Source organism: Rhinopithecus bieti, unplaced genomic scaffold (assembly GCF_001698545.2).
Source record: "Rhinopithecus bieti isolate Rb0 unplaced genomic scaffold, ASM169854v2 scaffold_16097, whole genome shotgun sequence".
Taxonomy (NCBI): domain Eukaryota; kingdom Metazoa; phylum Chordata; class Mammalia; order Primates; family Cercopithecidae; genus Rhinopithecus; species Rhinopithecus bieti.
In genome coordinates, this window is record NW_016808851.1 from 2,474,927 (window position 1) to 2,495,987 (window position 21,061).

Consider the following 21,061-nt stretch of genomic DNA (forward strand, 5'->3'; position numbering starts at 1 on the left):
CCTGGGAAGGTAGTACAGGGCACGGAGGGATAGTGCAGGGCCTGGGAAGGTAGTACAGGGCACAGGAAGGATTGGTACAGAGCCTGGGCAGGTAGTACAGGACACAGAGAGACAGTACAGGACCTGGAAAGGTAGTACAGGACACAGAGGGATATGGGAGGAAGACCCTCCAGTGTCATCCTTAAAGATAGGCAGCAATTGACATCTGAAACTGGTATGGCTTTTATTTATTTATTTATTTTTGAGACAGGGCTTCACTCTATCACCCAACCTGGTGTGGACTCGTGTGATCACAGCTCACTGTAAACTCAAACTCCCGGGCTCATGCAATCCTCCCACCTCAGTCTCCCAAATTTGTGGATTTCAGGCGTGAGCCACCATGGCTAGCCAAGTTTGACTTCTGGAGCGAGATGGACCTGGATTATGACCCTCACTAGAGCACATTATTTGTGACATTGGGTAAGTTGTTTCACTTCTTTGTGCCTCAATCTTCTCATCTTTAAAATGAAGATAGTATCTACCTTGCATAATTATGAGAATGAAAGAGAATACATGCATAAGGCCTATAACCCTATCTGGGAAATAGTGGTCGCTCAGTAAATGAAGGTTAATAATGATGAAAATGAGCCGGGCATGGTGGCTCATGCCTGTAATCCCAGCACTTTGGGAGGCCGAGGCAGGTGGATCACCTGAGGTCAGGAGTTTGAGACCAGCCTGGCCAACATGGAGAAACCTCATCTCTACTAAAAATACAAAAATTAGCTGGGCATGGTGATGCACACCTGTAGTCCCAGCTGTTCGGGAGGCTGAGGCAGGAGAATCACTTGAACACAGGAAGCAGATGTTGTGGTGAGCTGAGATTGCACCACTGTACTCTTCTTGGTGACAGAGCAAGACTCTATCTCAAAAAAAAAAAGAAAAAAGACGAAAACAGGAACAACCTAGGGTGGCCGAATTTCCATGGATCTTCATTTTTCAGGACCTTTGAAGTCCTAACTAAAACCATGTCATCTAAAAGGAATAGTAGATATTAACTAATATTTTGATACAGGGCCTTTTGCTCAAGTGAAAAAAAAGAATAACAAGTGTGTTGGCAGGATGATACTCTATGGTACCCCAAAGCCAATTATTCTTAGAATAAATGTAAGCACAACAGTGTCTTTAGATAAGTCTCTAGAAATAAGACTTAAAATTTCTGTAAACTGGCCAGGCACAGGGGCTCACACCTGTAATCCCAGCACTTTGGGAGGCTGAGGCAAGAGGATCACTTTAGCCCAGGAGTTTGAGCCCAGCCTGGGCAACATAGCCAGACCCTGTCTCTACAAAAAAAAAAAAAAAAAAATGTAAAAATTAGGCAGTCATAGTGGTGCATGCCAGTAGTCCCAGCTACTTTGGAGGCTAAGGCAAGAAAATCATTTGAGCCCAGGAATTCAAGGCTGCAGTAAGCTATAATCATACCACTGCACTCCAGCCTGGGTGACAGAGTCAGACCCTGTCTCAAGAAAAGTAAAACTCTTTAAATCTGTGATGCGGGGATTCCACTCCTAGGATATAATGCAGAGAATCTGTCCCATATGAGAGACATGTAGGAACTTAATTTAAACAATGCTAAAAGCAGCAATCTTAGGGCCGTGCACAGTGGCTCACACATGTAATCACAGCACTTTGGGACACCAAGGTGGGTAGATCACTTAGGTTAGGCATTCAAGACCAGCCTGGCCAACATGGTGAAACCCCATCTCTACTAAAAATACAATTAGCCAAGCATAGTGGTGGGTGCCTGTAATCCCAGCTACTCGAGAGGCTAAGGCAGGAGAATCACTCGCACCCAGGAGGCGGAGGTTGCAGTGAGCTGAGACTGCACCACCGCACTCCAGCCTGGGCAACGGAGCAAGACTCTGTCTCATAAAAAAAAAAAAAACAATAGTAATAATAGCAATAATGGCAATAGCAATATCCAGCAATAAGAAAATGGGTGAATAAATTACGTTCACAAAATACTATTAAACAGTTAAAATGAAGAACTACATCTATATATCAACATGAATATACCTGAAAAAATAATGGCAAGTGAAAAAAATGCCAAAACATAATTGATACCTTTAGTTGAATGTCTATAATATTAGTATCTGAATTTTCTACTTTTAAAATTATTTTGAAAAGCTTTGAAGTTCCTATGAGGTTAAATTTCTTTATTGCTTTTTTCTTTTGTGGTAATAGCCTATAGTATAGCACTTTTAATTCATTTGTATTTACATAAAAATCTGTAATAAAACCAGAGGAATATTTAATGTTTATATTCTGACATTTAATCATTGACAAATGTACAACACCAGTAGCAAACATTTTAAAACATAGCCTTTTGTTCTCCATGAAAATTTTTTTTTTTTTTTGAGATGGAGTCTCACTCTGTGGCCCAGGCTGGAGCGCAGTGGCCGGATCTCAGCTCACTGCAAGCTCCGCCTCCCGGGTTTATGCCATTCTCCTGCCTCAGCCTCCCGAGTAGCTGGGACTACAGGCGCCCGCCACCTCGCCCGTCTAGTTTTTTGTATTTTTTTAGTAGAGACGGGGTTTCACCGTGTTAGCCAGGATGGTCTCGATCTCCTGACCTCGTGATCCGCCCGTGTCGGCCTCCCAAAGTGCTGGGATTACAGGCTTGAGCCACCGCGCCCGGCCTCTTCTTTCCTTTTATACTTACTTCAACAAATTTCCAGTTGTTTTTCCTTAGTAATCTTGGAAGGCACCCTCCATCAACCCTCTACAAGTAATATAGTACTTACTCCTCATATTGCAAATGTGTGACTATATGAAGTAGGTCATGTCCTTCCCACAGGGGTTTCCTTACATGAACCAAGCCACATTTATAGTCTTAGAAAAGCAGCCAGCAAGTTATGGGCTGAATATCAGGCTTTTTCCTAGCAAGGTTTATATACATGTACATACATATGTACTTTGGAATGTAGATATCATTAATTCACGGTTAATTGTTTGCTTGATACCCAAAGACTTGAAAAAGGCTGAACTGTTATCAACTGCATGTAAAGATGAAGTTTCTTAAACATTTGTATAAAAGTTAAAGAATGTATAAGTAGTCTTTAAAGTGAATCTTATATAGAAAGCCAGCACTGCACTGCAAATTTATTTTTAAAGTATTTTTTATATTTGAAAGAGCAACTTACAGTTGTTTGTATTTCATTTAGGTCCTTTCCAAAGCTAAAGGCCAAGGAAAGAAAAAAATATATATAGCAATAAAGTTGCAGAAGATCCCTTCTGCTCCTTTTGTGATGATACACACGGAGAGGAGGCAATGCTGGATGGGTTTTGTCAAAATATTTGTTTGGCAAAAATATTCAGAAAACTAGGCAAGATAAGTAAACATTTCAGAGGAGCTGGAAACAGGTAGGAAAGCAACGTGAAGGCAAGTGTTGCCTCAATCAGCATGAAAGAAACAGTCTCATTTTGGGTTTACTACAGACACATATTCATGGTCTTATCAGCATCTTTAAGAATGATACACAACAGAGAGTTTTAAACTCCTTTATATTTTAAGGCAATTTTACAGTTTTAGGGTTAAAGTCAATCCCTGCCTATAGATGCCATAATACTATTCATTCCTATTCTTTTACATTGATATTTATTAGCCATGTCAAAACTTTCACAGATTTTTGTTTTTTCATTTTCTTGAATGCCTTCCTATTTCCTACGTATTTTGTCACAATATATCTGCTGCCATTGCATTTTCATTTATTCTCCTATCATTTGCCCTCAGAATTCATATAAATATATATACATATATGTGTGTGTGGGTATGTAACAGACTGTATGTAGTCAACATTGATGTCATATGTCAGCACTGATTAAACTGCAAAAAAAAATTTTTAATTCCTATGTTGTCCGTCTCTAAAATTTTTTTTTATTATCGATGGTCTATTCTAGTTCTTATCTACACATATACTCTACTTTCAACTTGATATCACAGTTTTACTTAGCATCATACATACATTTTCTGATACAGTTACATTGTTTTGGGTTAAGATTATATATGTATAAAATTTTCTTCAACTGTTTTATACTAGTGAGTATTTATGCCTTTTTAATTATTTGGTATCACAAATAATATTTCCAAAACCATCTTCATAATACATATCTCCTCCTTTATGTTATTTCCCCTAAAAATAAATATTCAGAAATGGGAAATGGAGTCAAAGTTATTTGCCAAAGGATACTGCCGAATTCCAACTTTTAGTAATACATAAACACAGAGGGTGCATGAAAACTTTTTTTTTATGTTTTAGATTTCAAAGAAAGTTTTCCTGTATATCTTCTCAGTTGACATTTATAATTTTCACAAAACTTCTGTGATGACATTAGTGGATTATTATTCTAAATTCTACAGAGGAGGCTCACAGTTGAGTGACTTTTCCAAAGGGACCTTTGTGGAGCTAGAATAAAACTCAGCCCTGCCTCAAAATATAGTGGTGCTTCCCCACTGCTGCAATTCCTCTATGACCTTTTAAATAAAAGTCTTCAACTTGAAAATTCTCCAACTTCCTTAATTTTTCTTTTAACATTGGACTTTTCTGTGTAGAAGACTTTCAAACTCTTCACTCCAGACCAAGATTTCAAAATACTTAATGGGCCCATGCACTTATTTTTTAGAATACTGTTAGGGCAAGATAAGCTCTTACAGAGAGAATGCTCTCCAGTTAGATGTAATCATTCAATTAGAAAATCATGTATCTCATTTTATAATGCATTTCTCATTTGATTAAAAAAATGAACTCATGAGCATCTTTGGACAGATAGGCTGCGCACACTGGAAGGAGGGCAAACAAGTTAGCTTACTACAGGCGCTATGTTCAGGCGATGCAACAAAATGTTCAAAATGCAGGTACATTTACTACCCTAAAGTAAAAATGAGATGACTAAATTTTGCTGAAGATGTTTAAAATAAAATTTTGAGTGAGATGTTTACTTGTCTTCAAATGCTAGGAAAACAAAATGAAGAGAAAATTGAAGCATTTTGAAACATACCCAGCGTCACCAGAGGTCTCTGTGGCCGAATGTTGAATTAGAATCTCCTCTCCACGACTGGCTACCGAGCGAAGGAGACTCTTCTGCTCAGCTAATTCCTGTTCTAACTCCTGCTCAAGGGAAAGGACAAATGCAAACACATATGTTACTTTATGATTATTGCCTACAATCATAGTTCAAGGTATAAAATTCTCAGAGAACTTTGGTAGTGAGCTTTTAAGTTTGCACATTGCATAAAGCATGTGGTTTATGTAAATATTCAAATGTGTCTCCAAAGTACTCTGTAGTATTCTTTTGCTTTGATACAGGATACCTCTGAAAAATCTGGGGGGAAAAAAAAAACCCATGGGAAAAGAAAATTTTGCCAGGCAATAGTGCCCTCAAGTGGTATAAAATGCTCTCTCATTTTTGAAAATCAATATTGTCATGCTAACAGGATAGATCCTTGGGAAAAGTGACTTAAGTTCTCCACTTACTTGATAAATTACGTTATCAATAGATTTGGCTTTAATTCTTCATTATTTATAATAAATGCTCTTGTTATTTGAGAAAATAAAATATTTGAATATGCTTTTTACACATAGTTAAGGTACCAATGAGAAATCATTCTTATTTATCAAAGTTCATTTGTTTCACTAGGCAACAATTAGCAATCCTATTTTGTGATATCATCTACTTGAAAGTAAAAATACAAACTGCATTCATTAAAAAAATTACAAACAAACATGCAACTTAGACTTTCACCAAACCTCAAAGGCTTTCCTGAGATTTATATTAAAATTAAATAGATTCAGAGGGCAAATCTGAAAACAGAGTAGTTATCTCTGGTAAAGCAGATGATAGCCATGTTACACTATTTGTAAACCTAAACAGAAGCTTTTCTTAAAGACTGGATTTTCAAATGACCAATCATCCCAGCGGTCATGAGTCAATACATTGAAACAGCCACATCTTGCTTCATTCAAAGAGAAGATAAAGAGACACTCTGTCTTTAGCACAGAAGCAACTTGTCCTTCTGAAACATGCTTCTCAGGTTCTTCCCTGGGCAGATCTTCAGGCTAGAGAGAGGTAGGAAACACTTTACTTTTTGTTGCTGGAGACTGCTCTGTCGCTGGTGGGTCCATGTGGTGCGAGCTTGGGCCAGCCATTCCTGGACGCCGGGGCTCTGCATGGCTGTTAGGTCAACATCGCTCTCCTCCTTCTCCTGTGCTGTTCCCTGCTTTTAACGAGGCAGAAATCAAGTCATGCTACATACACACCGGAAAACCTTAACCAAAAGGGAGAGAAGGCTACTTTGGTGTGTTCTATGTAATGATACCAAAGTGGCTCCACTGAGATGTGAAACCACATTTAAAAAAAAAAAAAACAGTAACACAAAACCCATCTAAGTTATGGCATTTGCAGGAGCAAGAACAACAAACAGATGATCACACATAGAACTGTTTGAGGAGAAAACCCATGTATTTAGAGGTTAGTCTTTTAGCTGACCAATGTGGTCATCAGATATTCCAGAATTTTTTTCCACAAAAACGTAACTCGAGATTGTTTTTTAAGTCACACAAAGGTAAATTGTTTCTCAAATGATCATTACCCATAATAACTGTGTCTTTCCTGTGGAAGCATTACCCTGCCCTATGTCACTTTCTCTAATCCAGGTCCAGACAATGAAAGATTTTAGAATAATCTTCCTAAAAATTTTTCTAAAAGATTATTAATCAAAGACATTTTAATATCTTTGAGGTTCTAAAAGATTATTAATCAAAGATATTTTAATATCTTTGAGAAGCAAAAAGTTCAGTTCCGTAAGGCATCATACTCTCTGGAATTCAGTAAGAACTTAAACTTGATTCTCAGTTCATATGGGAGAAAATGTACTGCAGCATAGAGGCAAGGAGTCTAAACAAGGGTTTCCCAGGCTGGCTGGACATCCTCTGTTCCACCTTTCACAGACCAGGGTCTTGACCTCTGTGTCACAGGGCCGCAGCTTCACCGCAGGTAACTCAAATCCCAAGACACTGAACTAGGCAGGAAGCCTCATCCCTGATACTGGTCTGTGTAACCTTCAGTGTCTACCCTACTAGGGCAATAGATTTAAATTATTCCTAGAATTCTCTATCTTTGAGAGTCTGCTATTATATGATAATATTTATAGACTGACCTACATAATCAATAGACTGTACTCAAAGATGAAAACTCTTGAAGAGTCTTTCTTTCAGTACCATCAATTAGCACATTAAAAAAAGTCATTTACTGTAGGCACATGTGGTTACCATTTTACAAATTCAAAAGCTGAATTGAGCCTTGAGAGGTCAGTGGTATGATAATTAAAGGTGAGATCTCTGAAAAAGTACCCTTCACCCCGTCTATCACCATCACCAGAAACTGGCCCATTGCTAAGCTGGCTTACCAAAGTAATGACTCAGCACCTAGGCAAGAGTTGATCCTTCCTGCCTGATTATTCTAATGGAATTTGAAAGGCCCTAAAATGTTGCACATCAAATGGGATTAGTTCTGAATGAGAGCTTTTCTACTCACATAGATTCATCTGTCACCGGATAAATTATAATTTCAATATAACTCATTCACTACTTATTAAGTACTCACTAGACACTGTTCTAGGAGCTGGGAGTGTTCTGCAAAGAAGCCAGATGAGGGCCCTGGTGGAGAGTTAGACTATAAACAAATAAGATAACCGAGCTGGTGATAAGGCCTACACAGAACGTCAAGACAGATAATGGGATAGAAAGTTTTAGGGAGGTCTAAGGAAGCATCTTTAGAAGAGACAATTGCACTCTGCATGATGAGAGACCACCAACCTGGCAAAGATCTAGAGTGAGGGCATTCAGACCCAGGGAACAGTTGGCACAAAGACCCTAAGGTGAAAGAAATTTGCCATTTCAGAGAGAACAGAGCAGTGAAGAGGACAGTGGGGCTGGCGTAGCATGGGGAAGAGGAAGGATATTTTACAGGTTGTTTCTCCAGAGGAGCCTCCTGCCATCTATTTATGGAGCTGCTGCTCCCCTGCCCACTGGTTCTTCTTTGCAATGTCTGAGCACAACATGGGACCCAGCCATTCCAGCTCACCCAACCTGACTGCCCACAGAGACCCTTCTCTCTCTCTCTTATTTTCAGAGTTTTACACACAATTTTAGGGAAATAGATGGGATCTGTTTACCCTTCTGTTTCTTCTTTTTTTCATTAGAATCTCATGATTAAATTGTCTGAGATAATAGACCTTATCTTTATCTTTGCAAGGTGGTGTCGGTGCTTGAAGCTAAATGAACGGTAAAACCTGTAGGTAATAGTATACATAACCTTCTCCCAGATCCTGAGCCCACCCAAGCTCAGACTTCCTTTCCTTTCAGATGATCCAGCCAGAGATTGCAGTTTAGGTAGAACAACGGGGGTGCAATGATCTAACATATGCTAGTTGCATTTTGAAAGACCTTCAGAATTGGTGACTAGTGACACTAAATTCTCCACCTTCTGCAGAATTTCTCAAAGATAAGCAGTGATTTTCCTAAAGATGGGAAGTTTGGGTGGATGGGCATTCTCCCAGAACTGGAGCCCATGATTTTCTGCTTGAGAACAGATTCTCTCTCATCTAAGAATCCACCATCTTCTAAGAATAAGCTCTAAAAGAACCTGGTTCTTCCAAGCAAAGTTGAAACAGCAGTTCAAAAGGAACCTATAGAGAATGACCTCAAGAAATCAGTGGATGAGACTGAAAGTTGTCCCCATCAGAGCTGCTCCAGCTGCCAACGTAGTGGCCCTGGCCATGACCTGCTGACTTGCTTTTGTGGGATCCAGGCCACTTCCTCTCTGCTTTTCTCTTCAGCAAAAATTTGTTTTTCAGAGCCGGGCCTGAAGACTCCCTTGGAAACTTCTCCCAGCCCTGAGCCCAACACACTCTTCTATGCCAGTTACTATGGTCTGATTGAGAGAGGTTGGCTCAAGTTCCTTACACCAAATTTGGTTTGGAACAGTGACAATTGAAATGTTAGGTCTTAACAACTTCCTCACTTTTATATGCACAGATATATATTCAGATTCTATGTGGTTAGATTCAGTTTTTCAGTGAGTGAATTTTTCTCTGAATGATTTAGTCATTTTGAAACATAGACTTGGACCACAGGAAGCAAACCATGATTAAAAATCCAGTTCAAATTTCATTCTCTTTCCCCTGGGGATAAGAAGGCGCAACCAGAAGGAAAGTAATTATGGTAATTACTTTCTCTGAGGTGTGATAACAGTTTTCTGCCATACCTAGGGAATGGGGAGGTTAGGCGACTTCTGTGATCAGTCCCCACTGGGTGGGGCTATATAAACTGTTTATTTTGGAAATACTAGAACAGTAACCACTTTTGCCAGGAACATTCCTTGGAAGATGAATGAGGACTGGGCAATGCTAAACATTAAATAAAACATTTCTTTATAAAGCTTTTTATTATTTTATGGGGCAATCTCTCTGTTCCTTTAATGAATGATAATGTGTGAAAAAGACCTAGCTTCATGAAGATACCACGTAATTCAGGAGATCCTATTACATACCCTTAAGATCTGTGGTTCTTCATATAGAGAAGCAGTCTATTTGATAGGAAACAAAAAAAGCGTAGTCATTCACTGATACCCATGTAAGCCAAATTAGTGAAAAAGAATGGAGGTAAGAGGTATTACCATTTCCCAGCTTCAGTAGCACTAAGTAATGGTGTGCTTACAGACTTAGGAAGGTATTCCAACCCTCCTGAATCATCCAAGCCCCAATTAAAGGACATTAACATTGCTGACGGCTGCATTTAATGGAAGATTGGTTTTCTGCAATTAACTTAATTAATTTCAGATTAACTCCAAATTATTTTTAGTTTTCTACATAAAGGGACATGATCCTTTTCATAGCAATAATAATGTAAACAGGGCTCCTTTTCTTCCCACAGATGGAAAAGCAATCTTCCAGGAAGCTCTAATTATTTTGAAAGATCTATTAATATTTTATATGCTGGGAACTTCATTAGATGAAAGACGATGGAATTTATAGATAGTTCAAAAATAAACAGTAACCAATTTCCATGTAGTAAAACACTACCACATTTTTCTGTATTTACACTTCACCCAATGTGGACAGAGTCAGGACTTTACTCAATTTAAACAGTTCCCGCGGACCTGGGCAGCATCTGCCGAGCGTGGACGCCACAGCGGTGTGCGCATGCTCAGTCCAGCCCGCTAAGTCTCAAGCCCGGCCTTTCAGCATAGCAGAAGCTTCTCCGTCTCAAATAATGTGATTTGGAAACAGTTGGTTGTTGTTATTAATTATTTTAACTGCTGCAATTTGAGCATTTATTGTATTACTTGCATTAAATCCTCACTACTTTTTTTCCTTTTTATTTTTTCCACATGTTCTAAAGAATTTTTTAAAGTTAAATATTATTATCCATATTTTACAGATGAGAAAACTGATCCGTAAGAAAGTTGTGGGAAATTTAAGGATCTTGCCCCAGGTCACCTCGTTAATAATGAATGAGAGAAAGATAAACAGATTTCAATCCTGGCTTGTGGATATGCTTTCTTTGGCACACACATTATTCAAAATTTTAGATTTAAATGTCAACGTTTAAAAATTGGGAGGCTTAAGAAATAAATCTAAATTCCCTATCTCTTGAAAAATTAGAAGATCCAGCAATGCCACTTGTAAATTCTGTGTGATAATAGCTAGAGCTGAGTAACAGCTGCTCCTTAGACAGGAGACAAGCTTGCCAAGGGCCAGGCTGGGCCTGCTTCCCTCATTGATTTTGCCCTTCCCAGGCCACGAGACCTTGGAATTTGTGGTTCCCGCCTTGTTTAATCCCTCCTGTGCTTGGGAGTATCAGGCCACCCGTTCCCTTACTACTCTGCCTCTAGGGGTAGGTAGGTGGGGTAAGGGAGTAATAAGAGCTTTATAAATGATTGCTATCCCTATCCCTATCCCATTGCTAGGCAACTTTCAAGGCTTTCCCTTTATTTTAGCTTCTTTAGAAATGAAGTTCATTCACAGATCACCACTGAAAACAGAAGAAAGCATTACATATTAGACCTATAACAGTTGTTTACTAGGTGAATTGCTGTCTACTTTTACAGCTAGAAAATCATTCTACTTTTGTTCAGTTTTAGTATCTGTAACCTTTTCTTTTGACTTTAATTACAAAGTCACATTGCATGTGCATTTTCAAGTGTGTAAATCCAAGTGAAATGTTGTATTTTTTATTTGCGTCTATTTATCCAACACAGAGTTCAAACATCTTTTCATATGTTCATTATCCATTTGTATTTCTTTTCCTGTGAATTATCTCTTCATATCTTTTGTCCATATTCTACTATTTGATTTTTCCTTATTGCTTTAGAAAAGATTTGTGAATTATATAGTTTCTTCCCTGTTTGTCTATGTCTTTTATTTTGTTTTACTCATCCCTCCTTGTCTACGTCTTTCAACTTGGTTACTTTTTTGGGGGCGAGGGAGAGGGATCATACAGAACTTTTTCATTTTGTGTAGTAGTTTTTTATTTATTTATTTATTTATTTACTTACTTACTTACTTACTTACTTATTTATTTTTGAGATGGAGTTTCACTCCTGTTGCCCGGGCTGGAATGCAACGGCATGATCTCTGCTCATTGCAACCTCTGCCTCCTGGGTTCAAGTGATTCTCTTGCCTCAGCCTCCCGAATAACTGGGATTACAGGTTCCCACCACCACGCCTGGCTAATTTTGTATTTTTAGTAGAGATGGAGTTTCACTATGTTGGCCAGGCTGGTCTCGAACTCCTGACCTCAGGTGATCCACCCACCTCAGCCTCTCAAAGTGCTGGGATTACAGGTAGGAGCCATGGCCCATTTGTTTATTTGTTTAGTTGGTGTCTCACTCTGTCACGCAGGCTGCAGTGCAGTGGCACAATCATAGCTCGCTGCAGCCTCAACCGCCTGGGCTTAAGGGATTCTCCCACCTCAGCTTCCTTAGTAGCTGGACCACAGGTGTGTGCCACCATGCCTGGCTAATTTTTTTATTATTTGTAAAGATGGGGTTTTGCTGTGATACCCAGGCTGGTCTTGAATTTCTGGGATCAAGCAATTCTCCCTTCTTAGCCTCCCAAACTGCTGAAATTACAGGCATAAGCCACCACGCCCTGCCCATGTACTAGTTTAAAAGAAGCTATACAATTCTGGATTTGGGGTATACTGGCAAAAGTTCTCCCTATCCTAATATTTAAAAAAAAAAATCATACATTGAGTACCTTGCAGACTTAATTTTTATATTTAAATCTTTGATCCATCTGTGATACATTTTTCTGTAAAATATGGGGTAGAAAATACAGTTTACCATGTTTCAAGTGATTATTTACAGAGTGAGTCATATTTTGTCCACTGATTTATCATGCCACCTAAAATATTTATCAAATTCCTTTATATACCAAATCTCTTTCTGGAATAGTTATCGTTTAATTTTCTGTTCACATATTTATTGTGCCAACACCAAACTATTTTAATTATTGTAATATTCTATTTTAATATATGATTAGGTTGGCCAGGCATGGTAGCTCATGCCTATAATCTCAGCACTTTGGGAGACTGAGGTGGGTGAATTACTTGTGCTCAGGAGTTCAAGACCAGCCTGGGCAACATTAGGAGACCTCTGTTTCTACAAAAAATACAAAAATTAGCTGGGCATGATGATGCACGCCTGTAGTCCCAGCTATTCGGGAAGCTGAGGTGGAAACATTACTTAAGACTGGGAGGCAGAGGTTGAACTGAGCTGAGATTGTGTCCCTGCATTCCAGCCTGGGTGACAGAGCGAGACCCTGTCTCAAAAAAAACCAAAACCTACACACATATATAAGACTAATAACCCCTCAAAACTCTTTTCAAAATTTTATATGGAATATTACATTATTCCTCTAACTTGCTTTTGTCTATATAAAACTATAAATTCTCGACTTTTTTTTTTCTTTTTTTTTATGAGACAGAATTTCACTCTGTTGCCCAAGCTAGAGCACAGTGGCACAATCTCAGCTCACTGCAACCTCTGCCTCCCAGGTTCAAGCAATTCTCACACCTCAGCTTCCCAAGCAGCTGAGATTACAGACATGCTCCAACACACCCAGGTAATTTTTGTATTTTTAGTAAAGATGGGGTTTCATCATGTTGGCCAGGCTGGTCTCAAACTCCCAACCTCAGGTGATCCACCGGCCTTGGCCTCCCAAAGTGCTGGGGATACAGGCGTGAGCCACTGTGCTCGGCCGATTTCATTTTTTAATTTTTATTTTTTGTTGGATTATTTTATGGTTTTCAATGACCTAACTTCATATTTTGTAATATGCCAGTCATCTTCCTAAATTTCTCCATTGCTTCTAGTTTTTAGTTGATTAAGTTTGGTTTTCCACATCATATCATCATATGATCAGCAAAAGCTGAAGAAAATACTTAGGTTAGTCCTAACAATCATCCTCACACTGAGAAAATAGTAGCAATCACAGTGACCTTCCATGAAGTTTCCATGACAATACTTATGTCCTACTTCCTACCAGTATTTGTATTCCAACATAGATGCTTTCCCTCGCTCCTCATTTTACTTGGAGAACAGATTGGCCTGGTCTCAACCATTATTGCAGGAGAAAGGTGTAAATGGTAAAGGAAGGCACAGTTTGGATTAGGCCACAAGAAGAAGCAGATGATACCATCAGATGCTTGTAAGTTTGAGGCAGCTAATGGGCTTCTCAACTATTTGGTCCCTGGCTTACTGTAGCAAGAAGGGTAGGGAAGACCAAACTCTGCACTTTTCTTTTTTTTTTTTTTTGAGACGGAGTCTCCCTCTGTCTCCCAGACTGGAGTGCAGTGGCACAGTCTCAGCTCACTGCAACCTCCGCCTCCCGGGTTCAGGTTCAGGAGATTCTTCTGCCTCAGCTTCCCGAGTAGCTGGGACTACAGGTGCCCGCCATCACGCCCGGCTAAGTTTTTGTATTTGTAGTAGAGACGGGGTTTCACCGTGTTAGCCAGGATGGTCTCCATCTCCTGATCTCATGATCCGCCAGCCTCGGCTTCCCAAAGTGCTGGGATTACAGGTGTGAGCCATCACGCCCTGCCAGTGAACTTTTTATCCTATCTGTTCCCTCCCCAACAAGATTTTTCTTGCAATCACACTCCTTTTCTTTTTTCTTTCGTTTTTTTTTTTTTTTTTTTTTTTAATTATGAGATAGATTCTTGTTCTGTCGTCCAGACTGGAGTGCAGTGGCATAATCTCGGCTCACTGCAACCTTCACCTCCTGGGTTCAAGCAATGATCCTGTCTCAGCCTCCTGAGTAGCTGAGATTACAGGTATCCACCACTAGGCCCAGCTAATTTTTTTTTTTTTTGGCTAACCATGTTAGCCAGTCTGGTCTCGAACTCCTGACCTCAAGTGATCCGCCCATCTCGGACTCCCAAAGTGCTGGGATTATAGGCGTAAGCCACGGCGCCCTGCCCACATTCTTTTTTCATCAATTTCTCCTCTATTGAGTTTTTTCCATTAATGTGTAAACTTACTATTTTTCTGATCTTAAAATGAAATACTCACATTGTGATGAACATATAAGAAAAAAAAAGAGATGAAATTTTCTTTGACCCACTTCTCCTTAGAGCTTATCTCATTCCTCTGTATACCACTTTACAGCAACACTCCTGGAGCAGCCTTTACTTTCCCTCTCCAGTTCCTCTCCTCTCATTGTCACTTCCATGTCAAAGTGCTTTTTGCCTCCACCACTCCGCTGAACTGCTGTTGTTAGTAGTCCTAACAAAATCTATTTGCAAAGTCCAAGAGTGTAAACTTAAAACTGCACACTAAAATGTCACTGTAAAGCAGGTACATACACGAGTATGCGTCACCGCCACCTGTTCCTTTACCTGGCACACCTTAGAAGGAGCATGTGAACAGTGCGCCAGCTTTCGGCTGTGGGCCAGCGGCTGGAACCCTCACCTGCATGTTGAGCTGCTTATCGTGCAGGGCTCTCTGCAGCTCCAGCAGGCTCCCCTTGAGCCTTCTCAGCTTTCCAGCCAGCTGCTCGGCCTCGTCCTTGGTGTGAGCTTTGCCCTCCAGCAGCAGGTTCTCATTGTGGACTGACAGCTCTGATAAAGCCACTACCTTCTGCTCTATTTCCACCAGCATGTTCTGCAGCAACAGAAATAAGGATGAACTCACACATCTCCCCAGCCTCTGCAAAGACTGTTTCCCACAGTGCAACACAGACCTCTGGCGTCTTTTACCAAACAGACAGGCTTTCATGATTTTTTGTAGTTTTCCCACGGCCTTGACGAGTAAGTTGTCTATAGACTTTTTTTTTTTTTCTTTTTTTTTTTTTGAGGGAGGGTCTTGCTCTGTCACCCAGGCTAGAGTGCATAGGCATAAATATGGCTTACTGCAGCCTCCACCTACTGGGCTCAAGGGATCCCCCTGCCTCGGCCTCCCATGTAGCAGGGACCACAGACATGTGCCACCACACCTGGCTAAATTTTTTATTTTTTCAACAGAAACCAGGTTTCACTCTGTTGCCCAGGTTGGTCTCTAACAATGTGGTCCCACCTCAGCCTCCCAAAGTGTTGGGATTACAGGTGTCAGTCACAGTGTCTGGTGACTTTTATTTTTAAATTGTCTGTTATGGTATTAGAGGGGTCTATAAAAAATTACCTGAGCCTCTCAATTTTTCTTTTCTTTTTTTTTTTTTTTTTTTTGAGACAGGGTCTCACTCTGTCACCCAGGCTAGAATGCAGTGGTGGGATCATGGCTCACTGCAGCCTTGACTTCCCGGGTTCAGGTGATCCTCCCACCTCAGCCTCCCAAGTAGCTAGGACTACAGGTACGTGCTATCACACCTGGCTAATTTTTTGTAATTTTTGTGGAGACAGGGTTTTGTGGAGACAGGGTTTTCCCAGGCTGTTCCTGAACTCCTGAACTCAAGCAATCTGCCTGCCTCGACCTCCCAATGTGCTGAGATTACAGGCATGAGTCATGGTGCCCTGCCAATTTTTCTCTATTTTAAGATTACCTATTATAAAATGACAAAACACATTTAAAAAAAAAACATGAAAAACTTTTTTTTTTTTTTTTTTGAGATACGGTTTTGTCTTTGTCACCCAGGTTGGAGTGCAGCGGCACAATGTTAGCTCACTGCAACCTCCGTTTCCCAGGTTCAAGCAATTCTCCTGCCTCAGCCTCCAGAGTAGCTGGGACTACAGGCATGCACTACCATGCCTGCCTAATTTTTGTATTTTTAGTAGAGACGGGGTTTCACCATGTTGGTCAAGATGTTCTCCATCTCCTGACCTTGTGATCTGCCCGCCTCAGCCTCCCAAAGTGCTGGGATTACAGGCATGAACCACTGCGCCCAGCTGAAAAACATGTTTATATAGTCAACAGATAAGGAGAAAAGGCCATTGCCTTCATGTTATCCATTATTATTATTTATTTTTGTGTTAGATTATGATAATTATGGCTAATAAAAATAAGACATCACATTATCAACTCTTTCCTTGTTAATTTAAAGAGAATCCTCTTTTTTGAAACATTACTGCTTTGGATTGATTTCTTTTTCAGGTGGCTGCTCTTACATATTTTTTAAATTTGGTATACTTTTAATCTTACATTTCCAAAAGTTTCCCTACATTTTTACTTTCATGTTCTGGAATAAGTCTCTGGTGCTACAGGGTTATTCCTCTAAAATGGAGACTATATTAGAGAAGGAGAAAAATAGTCTTCCTTCTCCCTAGATAAGACTTAAAACAAAAAATAAAAAAGACTTAAAAAAAAAAAAAACCCAAACATGTTTTACTTTCTACAGAAATCATTGTTTTTATATTCTTTAATTCTGCATCCTTTGGTACCTGGCAGTCCACAAGCTGGGCCTCCATGTCCATGGGCTCCTTGGGTGTACCCAGTGCAGTATCCAGAGTGGCCTTGGTACTCAAGAGCCAGCTGTCCAGCTCATCGGCTTCACAGCGATACCTCTGCAGGGCCTGTTCCTGCCTTTGTTCCTCCAGCTGATCATTCAACTTCTCCTAATGAATTCAGTAAAATGTAACATAGATCACGCTAAGGTAAAATCTTGAGAATTTAACATAGTAAAGCGATGGTTCCAGGCCCTGGCTGCACATAAGAATCACCGGTAAAACTTTAAAAAATTATCTTTGCTTAGACCACATCCCAGAACAACAATCAGAATTTCGAGGGGTAAGTCTCAAAATTGGTATTTTAAAAAGACGCCCTAGTGATTCTAATGTGTACCTAGAGTTGAACAAGGTATTCTCAAATAATATACCTATATGACCAGGCAGTAATATAAATGGTGGAAATCAGCCAAGGATTAGAACAAAACAATGGCATAAAGCAGTTGGTAAATGGCAGTAGACACTGGACCTCTATGGCTGAGAAGAGTAGCAAGTGACGGAGACTGTGGCAAACTGAAAAACATGTGGCCTGCCTAAAATGGCAGCCATATACAGTTTCAGGCAATTGATCCCTGTGGGAAGGGGTGGTCCAATATTAACTTTCATCTCAAGTGAAGGCAGAAATCTAAATTTCTAGGTTAGCTCTCTGAGTTTTTCAATGATTGCAAATAATTCATGTTAAAAAAAATCAGGCCAATCACTTCATTTTGAAACCCCACAAGTTTTCATAGAGTTACTGGGGACAATATAAATGAAATAAAAGTTAACTTTTAAAATAAATATTTTAAAATTATTTTATGAATAATTCATTATTTTAAAATTTTATTAATTTAAAATGGAAATTAATAAGTAGGGCAGACACACTGGCTTTAAATTTCTCTAATATAAGAAGTATTAGGTTGGTGCAAAAGTAACTGTGGTTTTGCCATTATTTTGCACCAACCTAATATATGAATAGATTATTTGACTAATCATATAATAGGTAAAACTAGAGAGAGACTACACATCCCACAACAGGGTCATGGTTAATTGCATTATGTTATAATTAGCAGCTAAATAAAATAATATTTGGTTCATATAATAAGAAATGTATTGAGAACCCATTATGTGCCAGAGAAGCTGCCAAGAGATACAAGATGATAGATACTATAAAGGTCTTTGGGGAGCCTCCAGTCTAACCAAATTATAGAAGCAACAATAAAAGTAGCCTAGAAGCTTAGGGCCAAGAATTTACGAGAGAACAAATAAAAAAAGGAAGATAGCTGATTTTTAACACAGATATTACTGCTGCCCAAATTTGTCTCTATATTAAATAATATTTAAATTAAGTAATGTGGGAACCAGAATTGCAAGAGTATTTTCATGAATTACTATATTTGAATTGGCTAACAGTGACTGAGTAGGATTTATTCTTTATAGTATTAGTAATATCATCCACCAAATGCTGTCATGTAAACACAGCAAACCACTATGCAAACCTTCTACAATTATTCTTCACAAGGCTCATGTCTACCAATAATGTGCTTTCCACATTCTCATTATTTCATGCCTGAAATGAGTCAGAAAGGGGTCAAAGGACATATTCATGGCTACACACCGACTGTACTCTATTCAGGAGACCTTTTTTTTGAGACAGAATCTTGCTTTGTTGCCCAGGCTGGAGTGCAGTGACACAATCTCAGCTCACCACAACCTCTGCCTCCCAGGCTCAAGCGATTCTTCTGCCTCAGCCTCCCAAGCGGCTGGGACTACAGGCGCACTCCACCATGTCTGGCTCATTTTTGTATTTTTAGTAGAGACAGGGTTTCACTATGTTGGCCAGGCTGGTCTCGAACTCCTGACCTTGTGATCCACCCGCCTCAGTCTCCCAAAGTGCCGAGGTTACAGGCGTGAGCCACTTCGCCCAGCCATGAAGACCATTCTTGAAACACAGTCCCAGTTTGGGAGAGGGAAGCAATGAAAATATAGATAGGTAAGTAACCCACATACTTGGTAACATAATGTTAAAAGTTAACTCAGAAGTGAGGAGGCCACTTTAGAGTTATTGGTTACCTCCAAAAGCTGCCGTTTCCCTGAGGCTTTCATCCTGATGGTGGACATTCGCTCGGCTAAGACAGTGAGCGTGGACTGCAAGGCCAGCTGCTCCGCGGGGTCGGCCTCACAAGACTCGGATACCAGCTCCTCTGCGAGAGAGGACTGGAGCTCATTGATTTCATCCTGGAGCATGAGAATCTCATCCATCAATGCCTGGAGGAAAGACTGTGGAATCACACTCATGTATTCATTTTCTTCACTGAGGGATCATTAGCACTAGCTGAGTCTCACATCCATTGGGATTAGCGAAAGATATTTCACCTGGGAATCATTATCAATCAACAAATAGGGGACTACTCACCTAAGTTTCTAAATGAAAGGCCAGGACTTTTCTGATTTTATGTATGTATCACTAACCAAAGTGAGTTTGAGCAACTTAATTAATCTTTCTAGTTTTCAATAGGATCATCTGTAATACAAGGATCATCTGTAATACCAACTTATTATTTTATTTTTTAGAGTCTCACTCTTGTCACTCAGGCTGGAGTGCAGTGGTATGATCACAGCTCACTGTAATCTTGAACTCTTGGGCTCAAGCAACCCTCCCGCTTGAAGCTAGGACTACAGGTGTGTGCCATCATACCTGGCTAAATTTTTTATTTTTTATTTTTATTTTTTTACTTTTTGTAAAGACAGGATCTTGCTATGACACCCAGGCTGGTCTCAAACTCCTGGCTTCAGGGAATACTCCAACCTGGATTACAGGCACGAGCCACCACATTTCTCAATCATTTCTAAGAGTCTCCAATACAATGTTGAAAATAAAATGTATTACTTTCTTACCTAACATGATTTACCCACATTCACCTATTGCTTTCCCCAAATCTGAAACAGCATTGAACTCTAGTCCAAAACTCACATCGTTTCTCACAGGATGGGAGAAACCTGTAACCTATTTCTATGTGGTCACACTGCTCATTTTTTCTTATTTATCAAACTCTAAAAAAATAAAGGTCTCTCCCAGGTGATGTCTTCCATTCCCAAGACTTCAAATGCTTTCTAATCCTGAGCACTTCCAAAGGTACATCCCTAACCCAAACACCTGCCCTAAGTTTCAGGCTGTGTGTTCAACTTACCTAGTTCGTCTGCATAGTGTTAAGCCTAAACCTGCTTCCCCTCCTGTCTTCCAACACCTCTCACTATGGCTCAAGCTGGAGACTTCAGAGTCACTCTTCACACCTTCCTCTCTTTCACTTACCAGATCCAATGCATCACCCAGTCCAATGGCTTTTTTTTTTTTTTTGAGACGGAGTCTCGCTCTGTTGCCCAGGCTGGAGTGCAGTGGCCGGATCTTAGCTCACTGCAAGCTCCGCCTCCCGGATTTATGCCATTCTCCTGCCTCAGCCTCCCGAGTAGCTGGGACTACAGGCACCCACCGCCTCGCCCGGCTAGTTTTTTTTTTTTTTTTTTTTTTTTTTTTTTTTTTTTTTTTTTAAGTAGAGACGGGGTTTCACCGGGTTAGCCAGGATGGTCTTGATCTCCTGACCTTGTGATCCGCCCGTCTCGGCCTCCCAAAGTGCTGGGATTACAGGCTTGAGCCACCGCGCCCGGCCGTCCAATGGCTTTTATCTCAAAACTATATCATGTATATCTGAATATCCCCTCTGCCCCCACCTGAAGCCAAAGTCAACTTCCTCTCGACTGAGTTGCTATATAATGTTCTACTGATGAGTCCATCTGCTTACACTCTTGTTGCTCCAGCCCAGTCTATATGAAGCAACTACAGCAACCTTTTGAAAATATCAATTAGGTCCTCTCACTCCCCTTCTTTAAAATATGTATTGGATTCTTGCTGTGACATAAATCAAACTTGTGTGGTCTCACTCTTCCTGCCTCGTGTGCCACACTCCCTTCTTGCTCATCATATTCCTGCCTTCTTCAGCCACTTCAGGGCCCCACTTCAGTCACTTCCTGGCCTCAGGGCCTTTGAACATGCTGTTCCCTCAACACAGAAAACTCTTCCCGCTCTGTGTGTGATGACTCTATTCATCCTT

At 40.1% G+C, this 21,061-nt stretch overlaps 1 protein-coding gene across 1 annotated transcript in view; it reads right to left on the bottom strand.

The window, feature by feature from the left end:
- SYNE1 (spectrin repeat containing nuclear envelope protein 1) overlaps positions 1 to 21,061 on the bottom strand; it is a 286,149-nt gene that overhangs the window by 148,745 nt on the left and 116,343 nt on the right. Inside the window, 5 exon segments of the mRNA XM_017887615.1 lie at positions 5,035 to 5,144; positions 6,119 to 6,250; positions 15,010 to 15,201; positions 16,911 to 17,084; positions 19,026 to 19,220. Coding sequence (XP_017743104.1) covers positions 5,035 to 5,144; positions 6,119 to 6,250; positions 15,010 to 15,201; positions 16,911 to 17,084; positions 19,026 to 19,220 — 803 coding nt within the window.